This window comes from Trachypithecus francoisi, unplaced genomic scaffold, assembly GCF_009764315.1.
Source record: "Trachypithecus francoisi isolate TF-2019V2 unplaced genomic scaffold, Tfra_2.0 Lachesis_group8, whole genome shotgun sequence".
Lineage (NCBI taxonomy): Eukaryota > Metazoa > Chordata > Mammalia > Primates > Cercopithecidae > Trachypithecus > Trachypithecus francoisi.
The window spans coordinates 57,235,569-57,250,461 of NW_022681473.1; the positions used below are offsets into that span (position 1 = coordinate 57,235,569).

General features: G+C 39.3%; 1 protein-coding gene across 9 annotated transcripts in view; it reads left to right on the top strand.

Moving 5' to 3' along the window:
• The window catches only part of RIC3 (RIC3 acetylcholine receptor chaperone), a 56,887-nt gene that overhangs the window by 31,083 nt on the left and 10,911 nt on the right, over nucleotides 1-14,893 (top strand). For 5 of the 9 annotated variants that reach the window (XR_004436081.1, XR_004436080.1, XR_004436083.1 and 2 more), the window contains one exon: nucleotides 6,039-6,187. The exons of 1 other annotated variant lie outside the window; for it this stretch is intronic. Coding sequence is in view for 2 of the 8 variants with exons in the window: in XM_033206692.1 (XP_033062583.1) it covers nucleotides 6,039-6,187 (149 nt within the window). In the remaining 6 variants the exon portion in view is untranslated. The remainder of the gene's footprint in view (nucleotides 1-6,038; nucleotides 6,188-14,893) is intronic. 3 more of the 9 variants (XR_004436082.1, XR_004436084.1, XM_033206693.1) reach the window with 1 other exon arrangement.

Here is a 14,893-nt window from a genome sequence, read left to right on the forward strand (position 1 = left end):
TTATAACAGCCCATCTTGGGATAATGAACCCACTGAGATAATGGCATTAATCTGTTCATGAGGGCTCTGCTCTCATGTCCTAATCACTTCATAAAGGCCCCACCTCTTAATACTGTTGCAATGGCAGTTAAGTTTCAACATGAGTATAGGAGGAGACAAATATTCAAACCGTAGCACCATGTTTCTACATGTTTTCCCTTTTATACTTATAGTTTGTGTCCTTTAACCTCAGTTTCTGTGGCATTTGTTCCTTTACAAGTCTGTGCTCCTATGATTATTAGAAAAGCCCAAAATATTCCAGTATTTGTTCTGTCAGATCAAAATTGTATCACATCTCTGGGTTTCTGGGGGTAAGGCAGAAGACACATTCATTTGCAGCCTCTTAGGTCCTTTTATATAATATTCCATAACTGCAGGATGTTGGCTTACAATTTGAAAACTCTGCAGCTTCTGAAACTTTCTGAAACTTTACATTAATGCTTAAGAACAGAAATATGGGGGAAGTTTTTGATATTATCTAATAAAACTTTTCAGAAAGCTTTTACTTGTGAGGGATGTAGGTCTGTACACATATTTGAATAATGAAACATCCTAGAATGTCAGTCTTGTGCCATGTTTTGTCTGATATTAAGCACAGTGTTCATCTCAAGGACACAAAGACTAAGGAAAGGATCTAGGAATCAGAAGTGAGGTGTCCTGATTTCTGTCCTAATGACTTCGGTCCTCTCTTCCCCCACAACACACACTTATTTTGACTGTGAAGGCTTTTGAGGAGAAATGTCATGATTTGCTGTGCTTTAGAAAAATAACTCTTATAGTAATACATAGAGTGACTACATGCTAGAAGGTTATTGAAAAGGTTTCAACAAATGGTAAGAAATAGGCCAGTGAGAGTGGAAAAGTGGGGATAAATTAAGGGGACCTAATGGAAGAAAAGAAAAAATCACAGGCTGTATACCTTCCTGGAATAGCATGCCCAGTTGTAACAATTTACCTGCTAGAAGCATGGTATGGTCAAGCAGACCATGAAAAAAGCAGGGACGGTGCACCCTCTGGCAGCAAAGTGCCCTGATGGGCATGTTGAGTGCATGCGTGGGGCTACAGATTTTTGCCATGAATTCCTGGAATGTAAACTCTTTGAGGCTAGACTTAGCCTATTTTGTTCAGTGTGTTTGTCTAGTAGGTACTAAGTAAAGACTTATTGAATTAGAATACCTATTCTTTTTTTTTTTTTTTTGGGACAGAGTCTCTCTTTGTCACCCAGGCTGCAGTGCTGTGGTGCGATCTCAGGTCACTGCAACCTCCACCTCCCAGGTTCAAGTGATTCTCGTGCTTCAGCCTCCGAAGTAGCTGGGACTACAGGCACATACCACCACACCTGGCTAATTTTTGTATTTTTAGTAGAGGCAAGCTTGTTCACCATGTTGGCCAGGCTCAATTCGAATTCCTGATCTCAGGTGATCTGCCCACCTTGGCCTCCCAAAGTGCTGAGATTACAGTTGTGAGCCACCGTGCCTGGCCCCTATTCACTTTTGATACAAGCATTTGTATGCTTTTGTGGTAGAAGAGGAAATCATGACCATTCTCTGTTGAGGTCCTTTACTTCAATTCCTGACCTCTATATGCAGAGCCCACTGGACATATCTCATAGATACCTACCTTTATCCTCCTCACATGATAAATAATCTGTTGAATGAATGAATGTCCAAGATGGAATTAATCATCTATCCCCCAAGTGAACCTACTCTACCTTTAATTTCCATCTCAGCAAATGGCTTCACCATCCACTTGGTTGCCCAAAGCAGAAATTAGATGTTATCCTTGATTCACCTTTTATTTTACTTCCCATATCTCATTAATCACCATGTCTTGTCATTTCTATTTAATTAATAAGCCTGTCTTCCTGCAAAAGACTGTAGGCTCTGTGAAGTCAGGGATTATCTTTCTTAGCTGTAGAGCTTAGCACAGGCACATAAAAGGCTCCAAAAAAATATCAGATGAAGTAGAAGAAAGAATGAGTGAGTGAGTGCATGAGTGAGTGAATGAATACCTGTTTTTGACATAGGTCATAGCTATCTCATGTGGTTTCTCTAATTTTGCCACCTTTCAGTTTTCTTTCTGTTTTCCAAACAGATGGATTATCTCTTTTGTTTTAATCCTTCAACAGGTCCCTTTTGATTTTGAAAAAGCACAGAATCTTTAACATAGCTTACATGGTCCTGAGTGACCTGGCCTTTTGTACCTCTCTTACTTTATCTTTCTTCATCACTCTCTCTGTGGTCCAGCCACACTGACCACTTGCTGTTCCTCTAAAATACCTGTATGTTTTTGCCTCTGGACTTGGCATATACTTTTTCATTTGCCTAGCTCCTCTCTCCCCCGACAACACACGCTTATTTTGACTCTGAAGGCTTTTGAGGAGAAATACCACGATTTGCTATGCTTTAGAAAAATAACTCTTATAGTAATATATAGAGTGACTGTATGCTGGAACATTATTGAAAAGGTTTCAGCAAATGGTAATAAATAGACCAGTGAGAGTGGAAAAGTGGGGCCAAGTTAAGGGCACCTAATGGAAGAAAAAAAATCACAGGCTGTATCAGGTTTCTTGGTTGCAAGCAGCCAACTCTGGCTAGCAAAAAGTTTGAAGTACGAGGAGGCAGAATTTATTGGAAGAATATGGGGTGGCTCATAATGTCAAAGGAACAACTGAACATCCAGGTTTCAGGAAGGATGGTAACCAGAGCAGCTTTGGGCATTTAGGGAGCAGGAACAAAGGGACAGTCTCCTCATGGACTGTTGCCAGGATGAATTTAATGTCAAAGTATTCAGTTCAGGCTTCACTGTGTTCAAGGTCCAAAAGTAAAGTTGGCTCAACTTGGGTCCTATATCTATCCCTGAATCAATCCCTGCAGCCAAGGGGATGGAATGTGATGATTAGCTGTGGGTCACATGGCCACCCTTGAAGGAGAGGTCGGGGATGCATGGCTCATGCTAACCTTTGCACTGTGAATGGAAGATGAGTTGGTTCCCCAAAAGAAAACCACTAACCAGATAAGAGCAATGAAGAAGAATAAATAAATAGAGATGCATTGGAGATTTACAGCCAAACTGGAAGGAAGATTATGGCATTAACCAAGATAAAATATAAAAGAAGGGAAAGTACATAAGGCTTTGGAGTTGAGATCGTAAGTTCAACACTGAGTATGTCTGAGATGCCATCAGAACATCCATGTGTAATATGAAACAGCAATAGGAAATTTGGTTCTTGAGGTCAGAGCAAAGGGCTCAGGTTTGGAAGTCATTGGCTGGGAGTGAGAGATGGAGAAAATCTCCATGGAGAAAGGTAAGATCACCAGATCTTTGAGGCATATCAGACTCTGCTGCAGTATCCTGAAATCTTTTACTGATCTGAGTTCTGTTCTAACCATGAATGGTGTTATTAACATCTGTTTAATTCTCTGTGCTTAACTCTTGCATTTGGAACTTGATGATTCTGCTGGGCTTACAGAATTCAAAATTCTCGTGAGGCTATTTCCCAACTGTGACCTTTTATTTTTCTGTCATCTTAGAATCTTCCATACTCAGCCTCTTCTGGTCTTCCTGTTCATGGAGTTGCTCACGATTCTGAGCCAACTGGGACCTGGTTTCAGGAGGTGAATTTAAGATTAACTTTAACATAGTCGCAAGGCCTCCAAGTGGAAGTGCCCAGGAAATTACTGGAGTTGTGAGATGGGAATTTGTGTGAAAAGTCAAGATTAATAGTAGCATTAGGACATCTTTCCTGTAGAGGTGATGGTCTAATCTGTGATACTGGGTCAGCTTCCTGAGGGCATGATTATAAGAATGGAGAAATGAGAGTCCTAGGATTGAGTCTTGGGAGAATTGTTTTGGGAGGTGGGTGGAAGAAAAGTGAGCCAGGGTCATAGATAAAAGGAATGGTTAAAGAAGTGGGAGGAATACAAATGTCTCAATAGCTAAGGGAGGAGGAGGTTTCAAGCAGAGGATGGTCTATAGTATAGAGAAGTCAAGAAGAATGAAATGTGAGAAAAAGACCCTTGGACTTAGTAAAGTGAAAATCACTTAGGGTAAAAGTTTTTGCAACTTTTGGTAAAATGATAGAATGGAATCCAGAATTCAGGGAGGTGGAAGAAAATAGTGGATGGTAAGGAAATGGGGATCAATCAAACTAACACATAATTATTGAGCTTTTAATAGTGATCATGGCATTGTGCCTATACTGTTGTCAACTTAATTATTACTGCCCTCTAGGAGTATCAAACCAAGTTGAGATGATAAGGAATCCATGAAAATATTCATTGCAATAAATTCAGAATATATCATAAAGTAGACCATGATTAATGCATAATGCCAGATATGGACAATAAAGGTATACTTGTTTAGAGTGAAATGAGGATGCTTTGGTTTGGAGTTCTCTGGGAAAGCTCTTGTCTGTTCTGCTTCCTCTAGTCTACCCCATCCTCTTTTAGGATAAGGGCTTCTGATTTCCCATGACTTAGGAAACAGAATTAAGACTGTTTCGTTCATTGAAGATCAGAATGCCCTGTGTACAGTCTGGAAAAGTAACATGTGCCACCTGAAGAGACAAGAGTTTGTGATAGGCAGGTAAGCTCTTCTAGTCGGCCCCAGAAGCCTCACAGAAAGTGGGTTGTTTTAACAGTAAGAAATAAGGGTTATGTGGGACAGATGAGCAGTTTTGGAGAGTCAGGACTCCTGTACTGATGGGAAGAATAGAGCTGTCAGAGGCCCTGTAAGTATAGGATTTTAGCTGAATGTGGAACAGATAGGCATCTTTAGTAGTTCATGGCTTTGAAGCTACTTGGTGTGGAAGAAGTGGAACTCATGGTGTTTTCGTTTTTCCTTTCACTGAGGTCTCTGGTAATGTTGGCTCTTCATTTTCCTCAGTTACTATCTTCATGTTGAAAGGAGAAATACTGTTTTCATTTTCCTTATTAGTCATTAAGGCTAAAGTTAGACTGAGCATAGAAATGAGTGCAGGCTCAGAACTGGCTGTTAGAAAAATAGATGACCATCTCCACAGGCTAGTACAGAGTACATCATTTTTCCTTTGTAAGTGTTGTATTAACTTGTGTTTGGGTTTTAAGAGGAGAATAAGTAGCCTCCATTAAATCCTGCTGCTAGATAAAACTGGTCTCAAAGCAGATAGTTATCAGTCTTCTAAGTAGGACCTTGTTTGCCTAACAGTGTGATGCAGTGCTTTCCTCTAAAAGAAAATAATCATACTGTTATCCTTGAGTCTCATGTTATTTTTGCAGATATTTGCCAGAGCCACACAACTAAGTTGGGATTCAAACCAGGTTTTCCAAAATGTGGAACTTGAGCACTGTGCTTCAAGAATTGCACAGAATGTGATCAGAAGCCTGGATGGTTTTAGTTATAGTGCTTCCATTAAGTGGCAGTATGAATTAGAAACAATATTTCTCCTCTGTGGACCCCAGTTTCCCCAATTTCTCTAGTCTAGATGATTGAGTTTTCAAAATTACCCACCTCTGAAATTTTAGAATCTATCCTTGTACCTGCACAAGTAAATTAAGCCTGGTGATTTCTAGTAGCATAAATTTTCCTGGTTGATGCTAATGGCCTAGAACATTTTCCTTTGATGACCTTGCTTCAGAGAAAAGTGGCTTGTAGTAAATGGAGTAGTGTGAGTAACAGTGAAATTGTTAGGCGATTGAGAATCAGGGCATTGAGATACACTGAAAAAACACTGAACTGAAAGCTGAGACATCTGGGGTCTGGTCCTAGTATTGACAATAACTAATTTCGGGACCTTGGGCAATCACTTTATTCTGGGCTTTAGTTTTCCCATTTATAAAATCAAAACATTGGACTAACATCTCTAGTTCCCAGCTATGCAGTTGGAGGATCAATTCCTAGAATAATTATCTGCTGCAATTGCACTTTCTATTCCAGTATCCAGACAGACCATAGTGATGCTTATTCTATTGCCTAGGAGTATTTACCACTAAATGGTTGGATTGTCTGATATTTCTAAGCAGAACACAGACTGTGACTTCTGACCAAGAGAAACGGTTGCTGCATCAGCTCCGAGAAATCACCAGGGTCATGAAAGAAGGAAAATTCATTGACAGATTTTCTCCAGAGAAAGAAGCTGAGGAGGCTCCTTACATGGAGGACTGGGAAGGTAAACAGTGTCTTCTCATTTTTTTATTAGCTGTCAGCCCAGAAAAGAGATCGTACAGATTTTTTAAAAATGAGCTTCATTATTGAGGTATAATATATAAACAGGAATATTAACCAGTTTTAAATGTACAGTTGGGTGAGTTTTGACAAATGTATAGAGTTTGTATGATCACACCATAATTTGGATAAAGGACATTTCCATCACCCCGGAAAGCTCCCCCTTCTTGGTAGCTAACGCCCTTCTCCTGCCCCTGGCAACAACTGAAGTGCTTTCTGTACCTTTCGTTTTGCCTTTTCTGTGTAAGTGGATTATACTGCATATGCTCATTGGCTTCTTTGATTTAGCGTAATACTTTTGACGTTCATGTTTGTTATTGAGTGTATCCATACTTTTTCTCTTGCTGAGTAGTAGTCAGTTATTTGCTTATACCATAATTTGTCCATTCACCAGTTGAGGAACGTTTGGGTTATTCCTACCTTTGCACTCTTATGACTCAAGCAGCTATAAACTTCTGCATATGAGTCTTTGTTTGAACATATATTTGTATTTCTTTTGGGTCTATACCTAGGAGTGAGATTTCTGGGTTTAAGGTAATTGTATATTTAACGTTTTTTGTTGTTGTTTTTCAAGACAGTCTCACTTGGTCACCCAGGCTGGAGTGCAGCAGAGCAATCTCAGCTTGCTGCAACCTCTGCCTCCTGGGTTCAAGTGATTCTCCTGCCTCAGCCTCCCAAGTAGCTGTGATTACAGGTGCCTGGCACCACACCTGGCTAATTTTTGTATTTTTAGTAGAGACAGGGTTTCATCATGTTGGCCAGGCTGGTCTTGAACTCCTGACCTCAAGTGATCCAGCTGCTTCAGCCCCTCAGAGTGCTGGGATTATAGGCATGGGCCACCATGCCTGACCACATGTTTAACTTTATTAGAAACTGTCAACCTGCTTTCCTAAGTAACTCTTCTTTTTCCCTTCCCAGCAGCAGTGTATGGCAATTGAAGTTACTCCACATCCTTGGTAACACTTGGTCTTGTTAGTCTTTTTAATTTTATCTATTCTAGTGAGTGTAAAATGATACCTTAATTGTGACTTTAATTTACCTTTCTCCAATGACTAATGATGATGAACATTTTTTCATGTGCTTATTTGCCATCTGCATATCTTTGAAGTGTCTGTTCAAATTGTTTGCCAATTTTTAAATTGGGTTGATTAGGTTCTTGTTGGGTTGCAAGAGTTCTTTATATCTTCTGAGTACAAGTTATTTGTCATTTCTGTATTTTGCAAATATTTTCTGTAGCTTGCCTTTATATTTTCTTTTTGTTTGTTTGTTTTTTTTTGAGACGGAGTCTTGCTCTGTCGTCCGGGCTGGAGTGCGGTGGCCGGATCTCAGCTCACTGCAAGCTCCGCCTCCCGGGTTCACGCCATTCTCCTGCCTCAGCCTCCCGAGTAGCTGGGACTACAGGCGCCCGCCACCTCGCCCGGCTAGTTTTTTTTTTTTGTATTTTTTAGTAGAGACGGGGTTTCACCGTGTTAGCCAGGATGGTCTCGATCTCCTGACCTGGTGATCCGCCCATCTCGGCCTCCCAAAGTGCTGGGATTACAGGCTTGAGCCACCGCGCCCGGCCCTTTATATTTTCTTAACAGCATCTTTCAAAGAGTAGAAGTTTTAAATTTTGATGAAGTCCAACTTACCATTTTTTTCTTTATGATTTACTTTTTTTTTTTTTTGAGACAGAGTCTTGCTCTGGCCCCCCAGGCCTGAGTGCAGTGGCGCCATCTTGGCTCACTGTAAGCTCCACCTCCCAGGTTCACACCATCCTCCTGCCTCAGCCTCCCTAGTAGCTGGGACTACAGGCGCCTGCCACCATGCCTGGCTAATTTTTTTGTATTTTTAGTAGAGATGGGGTTTCACCGTGTTAGCCAGGATGGTCTCAGTCTCCCGACCTTGTGATCCGCTTGCTTCGGCCTCCCAAAGTGCTGGGATTACAGGCATGAGCCACTGTGCCAGGCCCATTTTTTATGTTCTGTTTAAGAAATATTTGCCTAACCCAAGGTTTGCCTAACTCCCATGTTTTCTAGAAATTTTACGGTTTTAGCTTTTACATTTAGGACTGTGATCTATTTTGAGTTAACCTTTATAGATGGTCTGAGGTGTCAGGACTGAGGTTTATTTTTTTCCATATCAAATACCCAATTGTTCAGCTTCTTTTGTTACATTTAATTAGCTTGACATTAGCTTGAAAAACCAGTTGACCATGCATGTGCTTGTCTGTTCTAGACTCTATTCTGTTCCATTGATCTGTATGTCTCTACTTGTACCAATAGCACATGGTCCTTATTACTGTGTCTTTATAGTAAGTCTTGATTTTGGGTAGTTCAAGTTGTTCAGATTTTTTTTCCAAAATTATTTTGGCTATTTCCTTCACAATTTCAGATACATTTACAGTTAGTTTGTCAGTTTTTATGAAAAAGCCTAATGGGATTTTGATTGGTACTGCTTTGAATCATTAAATCAATTTGGAAGAATCAATACAGTAATTATATTGAATCTTCTAGTTCATGAACATGTTATATCTCACCATTTATTTAGATCTTTTAAAAGTTCTCTCAGCAATGTGTGGTAGTTTCCAAGGTATAGGTCTTGCATATGTGAGGGATATTGGTTTGTGATTTTCTTTTCCTGTAATGTCTTTGGTTTTGATTTCAGGGTAATCCTGGCCTCATAAAATGCATTGGGATGTGTTCCTTTTTCTGTTTTCTGGAAAAGTTTCTGTAGAGTTACTGTTATTTATGCCATAAAAGTTATGTGGAATTCTCCAATGATATTATCTTGGTCTGGAGTTTCGTTTTCTTTTTTCCTTTCTTTTCTTTTCTTTCCTTCCTTCCTTCCTTTTTCCTTTTTCCTTTTTTTCTTTTCCTTTTTCTTTCTTTTGTTTTTCTCTCTCTCTTTTTTTTTTCAGGGTCTTGCCCTGTTGCCCATGAACAGTGGCACATGGTCATGGCTCACTGTTTGATCTCCTGGGCTCAAGCAACCCCCCAACCTCAGCCTCCTCAGTAGCTGGGCCTACAGGCATGCACCACCATGTGAATATTTATAGCAAGTTACTTTTAATAGCCAAGAACTGGAAACAACCTGAATGTCTTTTAGGAGGTGAACAAACTGTGGTATATATATACTGTGGTATACACTCAGCAATAAAAAGGAATGAACTATATGTACAACAACCTAGATGAATTTCCGGAGAATTATGCTGAGTGTGGGGGGAAAAATAATTCCCAAAGGTTACATACTATATGATTCCATTTATAATTGACATGGCAATATTATAGAAATAGAGAACTGATTAGTTGTTGCTAGGAGTTAAGAGAGGAATAGGAGTAGGAAAGAGTGAGTGTGCCATGAAAGGGCAACATAAGGGATCCTTGTGGTGATGGAAAATGTTCTATATACTGACTGTATCAATATTAATATCCTGGTGGTTATATTGTAGTACAGTTTTGCTAGATGTTGCCTTTGGGAGAAACTGGATAAAGGGTACATGAGATCTCTGTATTACTATTAGTATTATTTTTTAAAGGGATAGGGTCTTAACCATGTTGCCCATGCTGGGGCTCAGGCGATCCTCCCACCTCAGCCTCCTGAGTAGCTGGGACTCCAGGTGCATGCCACTGTGCCTGGCTTGTATTAGTTCTTATATACTGCTGGTGAATCTATAATTATCTAAAAATAAAAAACATTAATTTTTTTTAAAAGCAACACAAATTCTAAGGGAAAAGATTGTGTAACTTAAATACATAAAACTTTTACCTTCTGCAGATCAGAGAATATCACACAGTTTAAAGGACAAGAATAAACTGGAAAAATATTTATAACAAATATAATTGAAAAAAGTTATCTTATTTTTTTTTTTTGAGACAGAGGCTTGCTTTGTTGCCCAAGTTGGAGTGCTGTAGCTTGATATCTGCTCATGGCAATCTCTGCCTCCTGAGTTCAAGTGATTCTCGTGCTTCAGCCTCCCAAATAGCTGGGACTACAGTCATGCGCCACCATGCCCAGCTAATTTTTTTATTTTTAGTAGAGATGGGATTTCGCCATGTTGGCCAGACTGGTCTTGAACTCCTGGCCTCAAACGATCTGCCCACCACAACCTCCCAAAGTGCTGGGATTACAGATGTGAGTCACTGCATCTGGCCGATATCTTTAATATGTTAAAAAGTTCTTGAACTAATTTAGAAAACACTGATATCCTTACAGATAAGCAGTTTACAAAGAAAAAATGCAGCCAGCTATGAAACATATAAAAAAGTATTTTAATCTCATAAGTAATTAATGAAATGAAATTCAGTTTTTCCTCCAAATTGCAGTTTTCATTGTTCCTCCTCTACCTACCTTTTAGGTTTTGTTGAAAATATATGGAATGTTAACTACAAGTGATATATTAATTTTTAAAGATACTAACCTTTTCTAAGTGTCATTTCTTAACAGTAGCATTAAATTCCTAGGCCACATTATCAATACTTATTTTATGTTGATAATTCTTACAGATTTCATTGTTAGCCACTGTCTCATATATAGCATCATTTTTCTTGAATTTAAATTTTGACTAATTTTTGTATTTGTCAAGAATATCTTCATATTTCTTTCCCATATAGTATTGTGGACTGAGTACTCGGATATCTGTACATATTTTTCACCTGTACACAAACAAATTGTTTGGCTGCGTATAAAATCGTTGATTATGCCACTTTCCCTAAAATGTTAGAAAATATTGCTTCATTCTTTAATTTGATGTTGAAAATAAGAAATCTTATCCTGGTCTGCTCCTTTTTCTCAATAGGTTGCCTGTTTTTAGTTAGCTAGCTTGCTTGTTTTCTGTCTGGAAATTTGTTTTATTTTCTTTCTTTCTTTTTTTTTTTTTAATTATACTTTAAGTTCTAGGGTACATGTGCACAACGTGCAGGTTTGTTACATAGGTATATGTGTTCCATGTTGGTTTGTTCCACCCATCAACTTGTCATTTACATTAGGTATTTCTCCTAATGCTATCCCTCTTCCAGCCCTCCATCCCCCGACAGGTCCCAGTGTCTGATGTTCCCCACCCTGTGTCCAAGTGATCTCATTGTTCAGTTCCCACCTATGAGTGTTTGGTTTTCTGTCCTTGTGATAGTTTGCTAAGAATGATGGTTTCCACCTTCATACATGTCCCTGCAAGGGACATGAACTCATTCTTTTTTATGGCTGCATAGTATTCCATAGTGTATATATGCTACATTTCCTTAATCCAGTCTATCATTGATGGACATTTGGGTTGGTTCCAAGTCTTTGCTATTGTGAATAGTGCCACAGTAAATGTACGTGTGCATGTGTCTTTATAGTAGCATGATTTATAATCCTTTGGGTATATACCCAGTGATGGGATTGCTGGGTCAAATGGTAATTCTAGTTCTAGATCCTTGAGGAATCGCCACACTGTCTTCCACAATGGTTGAACTAATTTTCACTCCCACCAACAGTGTAAAAGCGTTCCTGTTTCTCCACATCCTGTCCAGCATCTATTATTTCCTTACTTTTTAATGATCGCCATTCTAACTGGCGTGAGATAGTATCTCATTGTGGTTTTGATTTGCATTTCTTTGATGACCAGTGATAGTGAGCATTTTTTCATATGTCTGTTGGCTGCATACCTGTCTTCTTTTGCGAAGTGTCTGTTCATATCCTTTGCCCACTTTTTGATGGGGTATTTTGTTTTTTTTTCTTGTAAATTTGAGTTTTTTGTAGATTCTAGGTATTAGCCCTTTACGATTGGTAGATTGCAGAAACTTTCTCCCGTTCTGTAGGTTGCCTGTTTACTCGAATGGTAGTTTCTTTTGCTGTGCAGAAGCTCTTTAGTTTAATTAGATCCCATTTGCCAATTCTGGCTTTTGTTGCCATTGCTTTTGGTGTTTTAGTCATGAAGTCCTTGCCCATGCCTATGTCCTGAATGGTATTGCCTAGGTTTTCTTCTGGTGTTTTTATGGTTTTTGGTCTAACATTTAAGTCTTTAATCCATCTTGAATTAATTTTTGTATAAGGTGTAAGGAAGGGATCCAGTTTCAGCTTTCTACATATAGCTAGCCAGTTTTCCCAGCACCATTTATTAAATAGGGAATCCTTTCCCCATTTCGCATTTTTGTCAGGTTTGTCAAAGATCAGATGGTTGTAGATGTGTGTTGTTATTTCTGAGGCCTCTGTTCTGTTCCATTTGTCTATATATCTGTTTTTGTACCAGTACCAGGCTGTTTTGGTTACTGTAGCCTTGTAGTATAGTTTCAAGTCAGGTAGCGTGATGCCTCCAGCTTTTAAAAATTCTGAATTTGGTCAGATAATCTGCGCATGTCTGAGTGTGTACGAATGTGTGGATTTTTCATAGTATTTTTGTCAAGAATTTAGTGAGTCCTTCCCATCGGAAGACTCAAGGCTTTCTTCAGCTAAAGGATATTTTCTTTTATAATCTCTTTAATTATTGTGCCCATTTACCCTATTTTGTTCTCTCGTTCTAGAATTCCAGTAATTCTGAAATTGGATATTGTTGACAGTTTGCCATGCAGCTTATCTTTTTTCCTCATAATTTCCACTTCTTTATCGTTTTATCTTTGTGCTGGGAGAATTCCTCAACTTGGACTTTTAATATACTAATTTGGTTTTCAGCCACATCCATTTCAATCTGCTATTTTCTTTTCTTTTTTTTTTTTCTTTTTTTGAGACAGAGTCTCGCTGTGTCTTCCAGGCTGGAGTGCAATGGCGCGATCTCAGCTCACTGCAACCTTTGCTGCCTGGGTTCAAGTGATTCTCTTGCTTCAGCCTCCTAAGTAGCTGGAACTACAGGTGCCCGCCACTACTCCTGGTTAATTTTTCTGTATTTTTAGTAGAGACAGGGTTTCGCCATATTGGTCAGGCTGGTCTCGAACTCTTGACCTCAGGTGATCCAACTGCTTCAGCCTCCCAAAGTGTTAGGATTACAGGAGTGAGCCAATGCACCTCGCCCCATCTGCTATTTTCTTGCTGAGCATTAATTTTTTTTTTTGTTTACAATTATGGCTTTCTATTCAATAGCTCCTTTTTATTTCTTGTTTGCTCCCTTTTTAAATTGAAGCCTGGCTAGGTTTTATCAATGCAGTATCTTCTTGAATATTATTGGGAATATCAATCATAAATTGGTTGATGTTAACTCCTATTTCCTGCACTATTTTATTAGGGACTATTGGCATAGTTTCGGTTAGTTTTGTTCCCTCATTTTGAACTACTGGTTTTCTCATAGGAGCAGTGAATTTTTGTTGCTTGCTTATATTTTTAATGATGTTCCTTTTTTTTTTTTTTTTTTGAGACGGAGTCTCGCTCTGTCGTGCCCAGACTGGTGTGCAGTGGCGCGATCTTGGCTCACTGCAAGCTCTGCCACCTGGGTTCATGCCATTCTCCTGCCTCAGCCTCCCAAGTAGCTGGGACTACAGGCTCCTGCCACCATGCCTGGCTAACTTTTTGTATTTTTAGTAGAGATGGGGCACCGTGTTAGCCAGTATGGTCTTGATCTCCTGACCTCATGATCCACCTGCCTCAGCCTCCCAAAGTGCTGGGATTACAGGTGTGAGCCACCGCACCCGCCCTTAATGATGTTCTTGAGTAACCAGTAATGTTGGCTTACACAGACTACCTCAGCAGTTTTATGAATTATTTGATTTTCCTCAGGGGGCCTCTTCCTCTTTTAAAAAGAAAATTATTTATTTTAATGAATACATAAAATTATATATATTGATGTTTTGATATATGTATACACTGTGAAATGGCTAAATCAAGCTATTTAACATACGCATTACCTCACATATTTAAGGATTTTTGTGGTGAGAACACTTAAAATGTACTCTGTTAGCAATTTTCAAATATACAACATACTGTTATTAATTGTAGTCTGTACAATATATAATAGATCTCTTGAACTTATTTATTCCTCCTATCCAGCTGAAATTTTATGTCCTTTGACTAGCATTTCCCTGATCCCCCTAGCTTCTGATAACCACCATTTTATTTTCTTTATGATCTTGACTTTTTTACACTCCACGTATAAGTGAAATCACGCTGTATCTGTCTGTGTGTGCCTGGCTTATTTCGGTTAACATAATGTCCTCCAAGTTCATAAATAACAGGATTTCCTTTTTGAAAGCTGAATAGGCCAGGTGCGGTGGCTCACGCCTGTAATCCCAACACTTTGGGAGGCCGAGGCAGGTGGATCACTTGAGCCTTAGGAGTTCAAGACCAACCTGGGTAACACGGTGAAACCCTGTCTCCACAAAATACAAAAGATTGCTAGGCATGGTGGCATGTGCCTAGTTCCAGCTACTTGGGAGGCTGAGGTGGGAGGCTGAGATGAGTCCAAGAGGTGGAGATTGCAGTGAACTGAGATTGTGCCACTGCACTCCATCCAGCCTGGGTGACAGTGTGAGACCTTGTCTCAAAAAAAACAAAATAAAACAAAACAAAACAAAAACTGAGTAGTATTCTGTTGTGTATGTGTGCCACATTTTCTTTATTCATCCATTCATGGATGTTCAGATTGATGCTATAGTGTGGCTATTGTGAATAATGCTGCAGTGAACATGGGAATGCAGATATCTTTTTGACGTACTGATTTCTTATCTTTTGGATATATATCCAGTAGTGGTATTGCTGGATCATATGA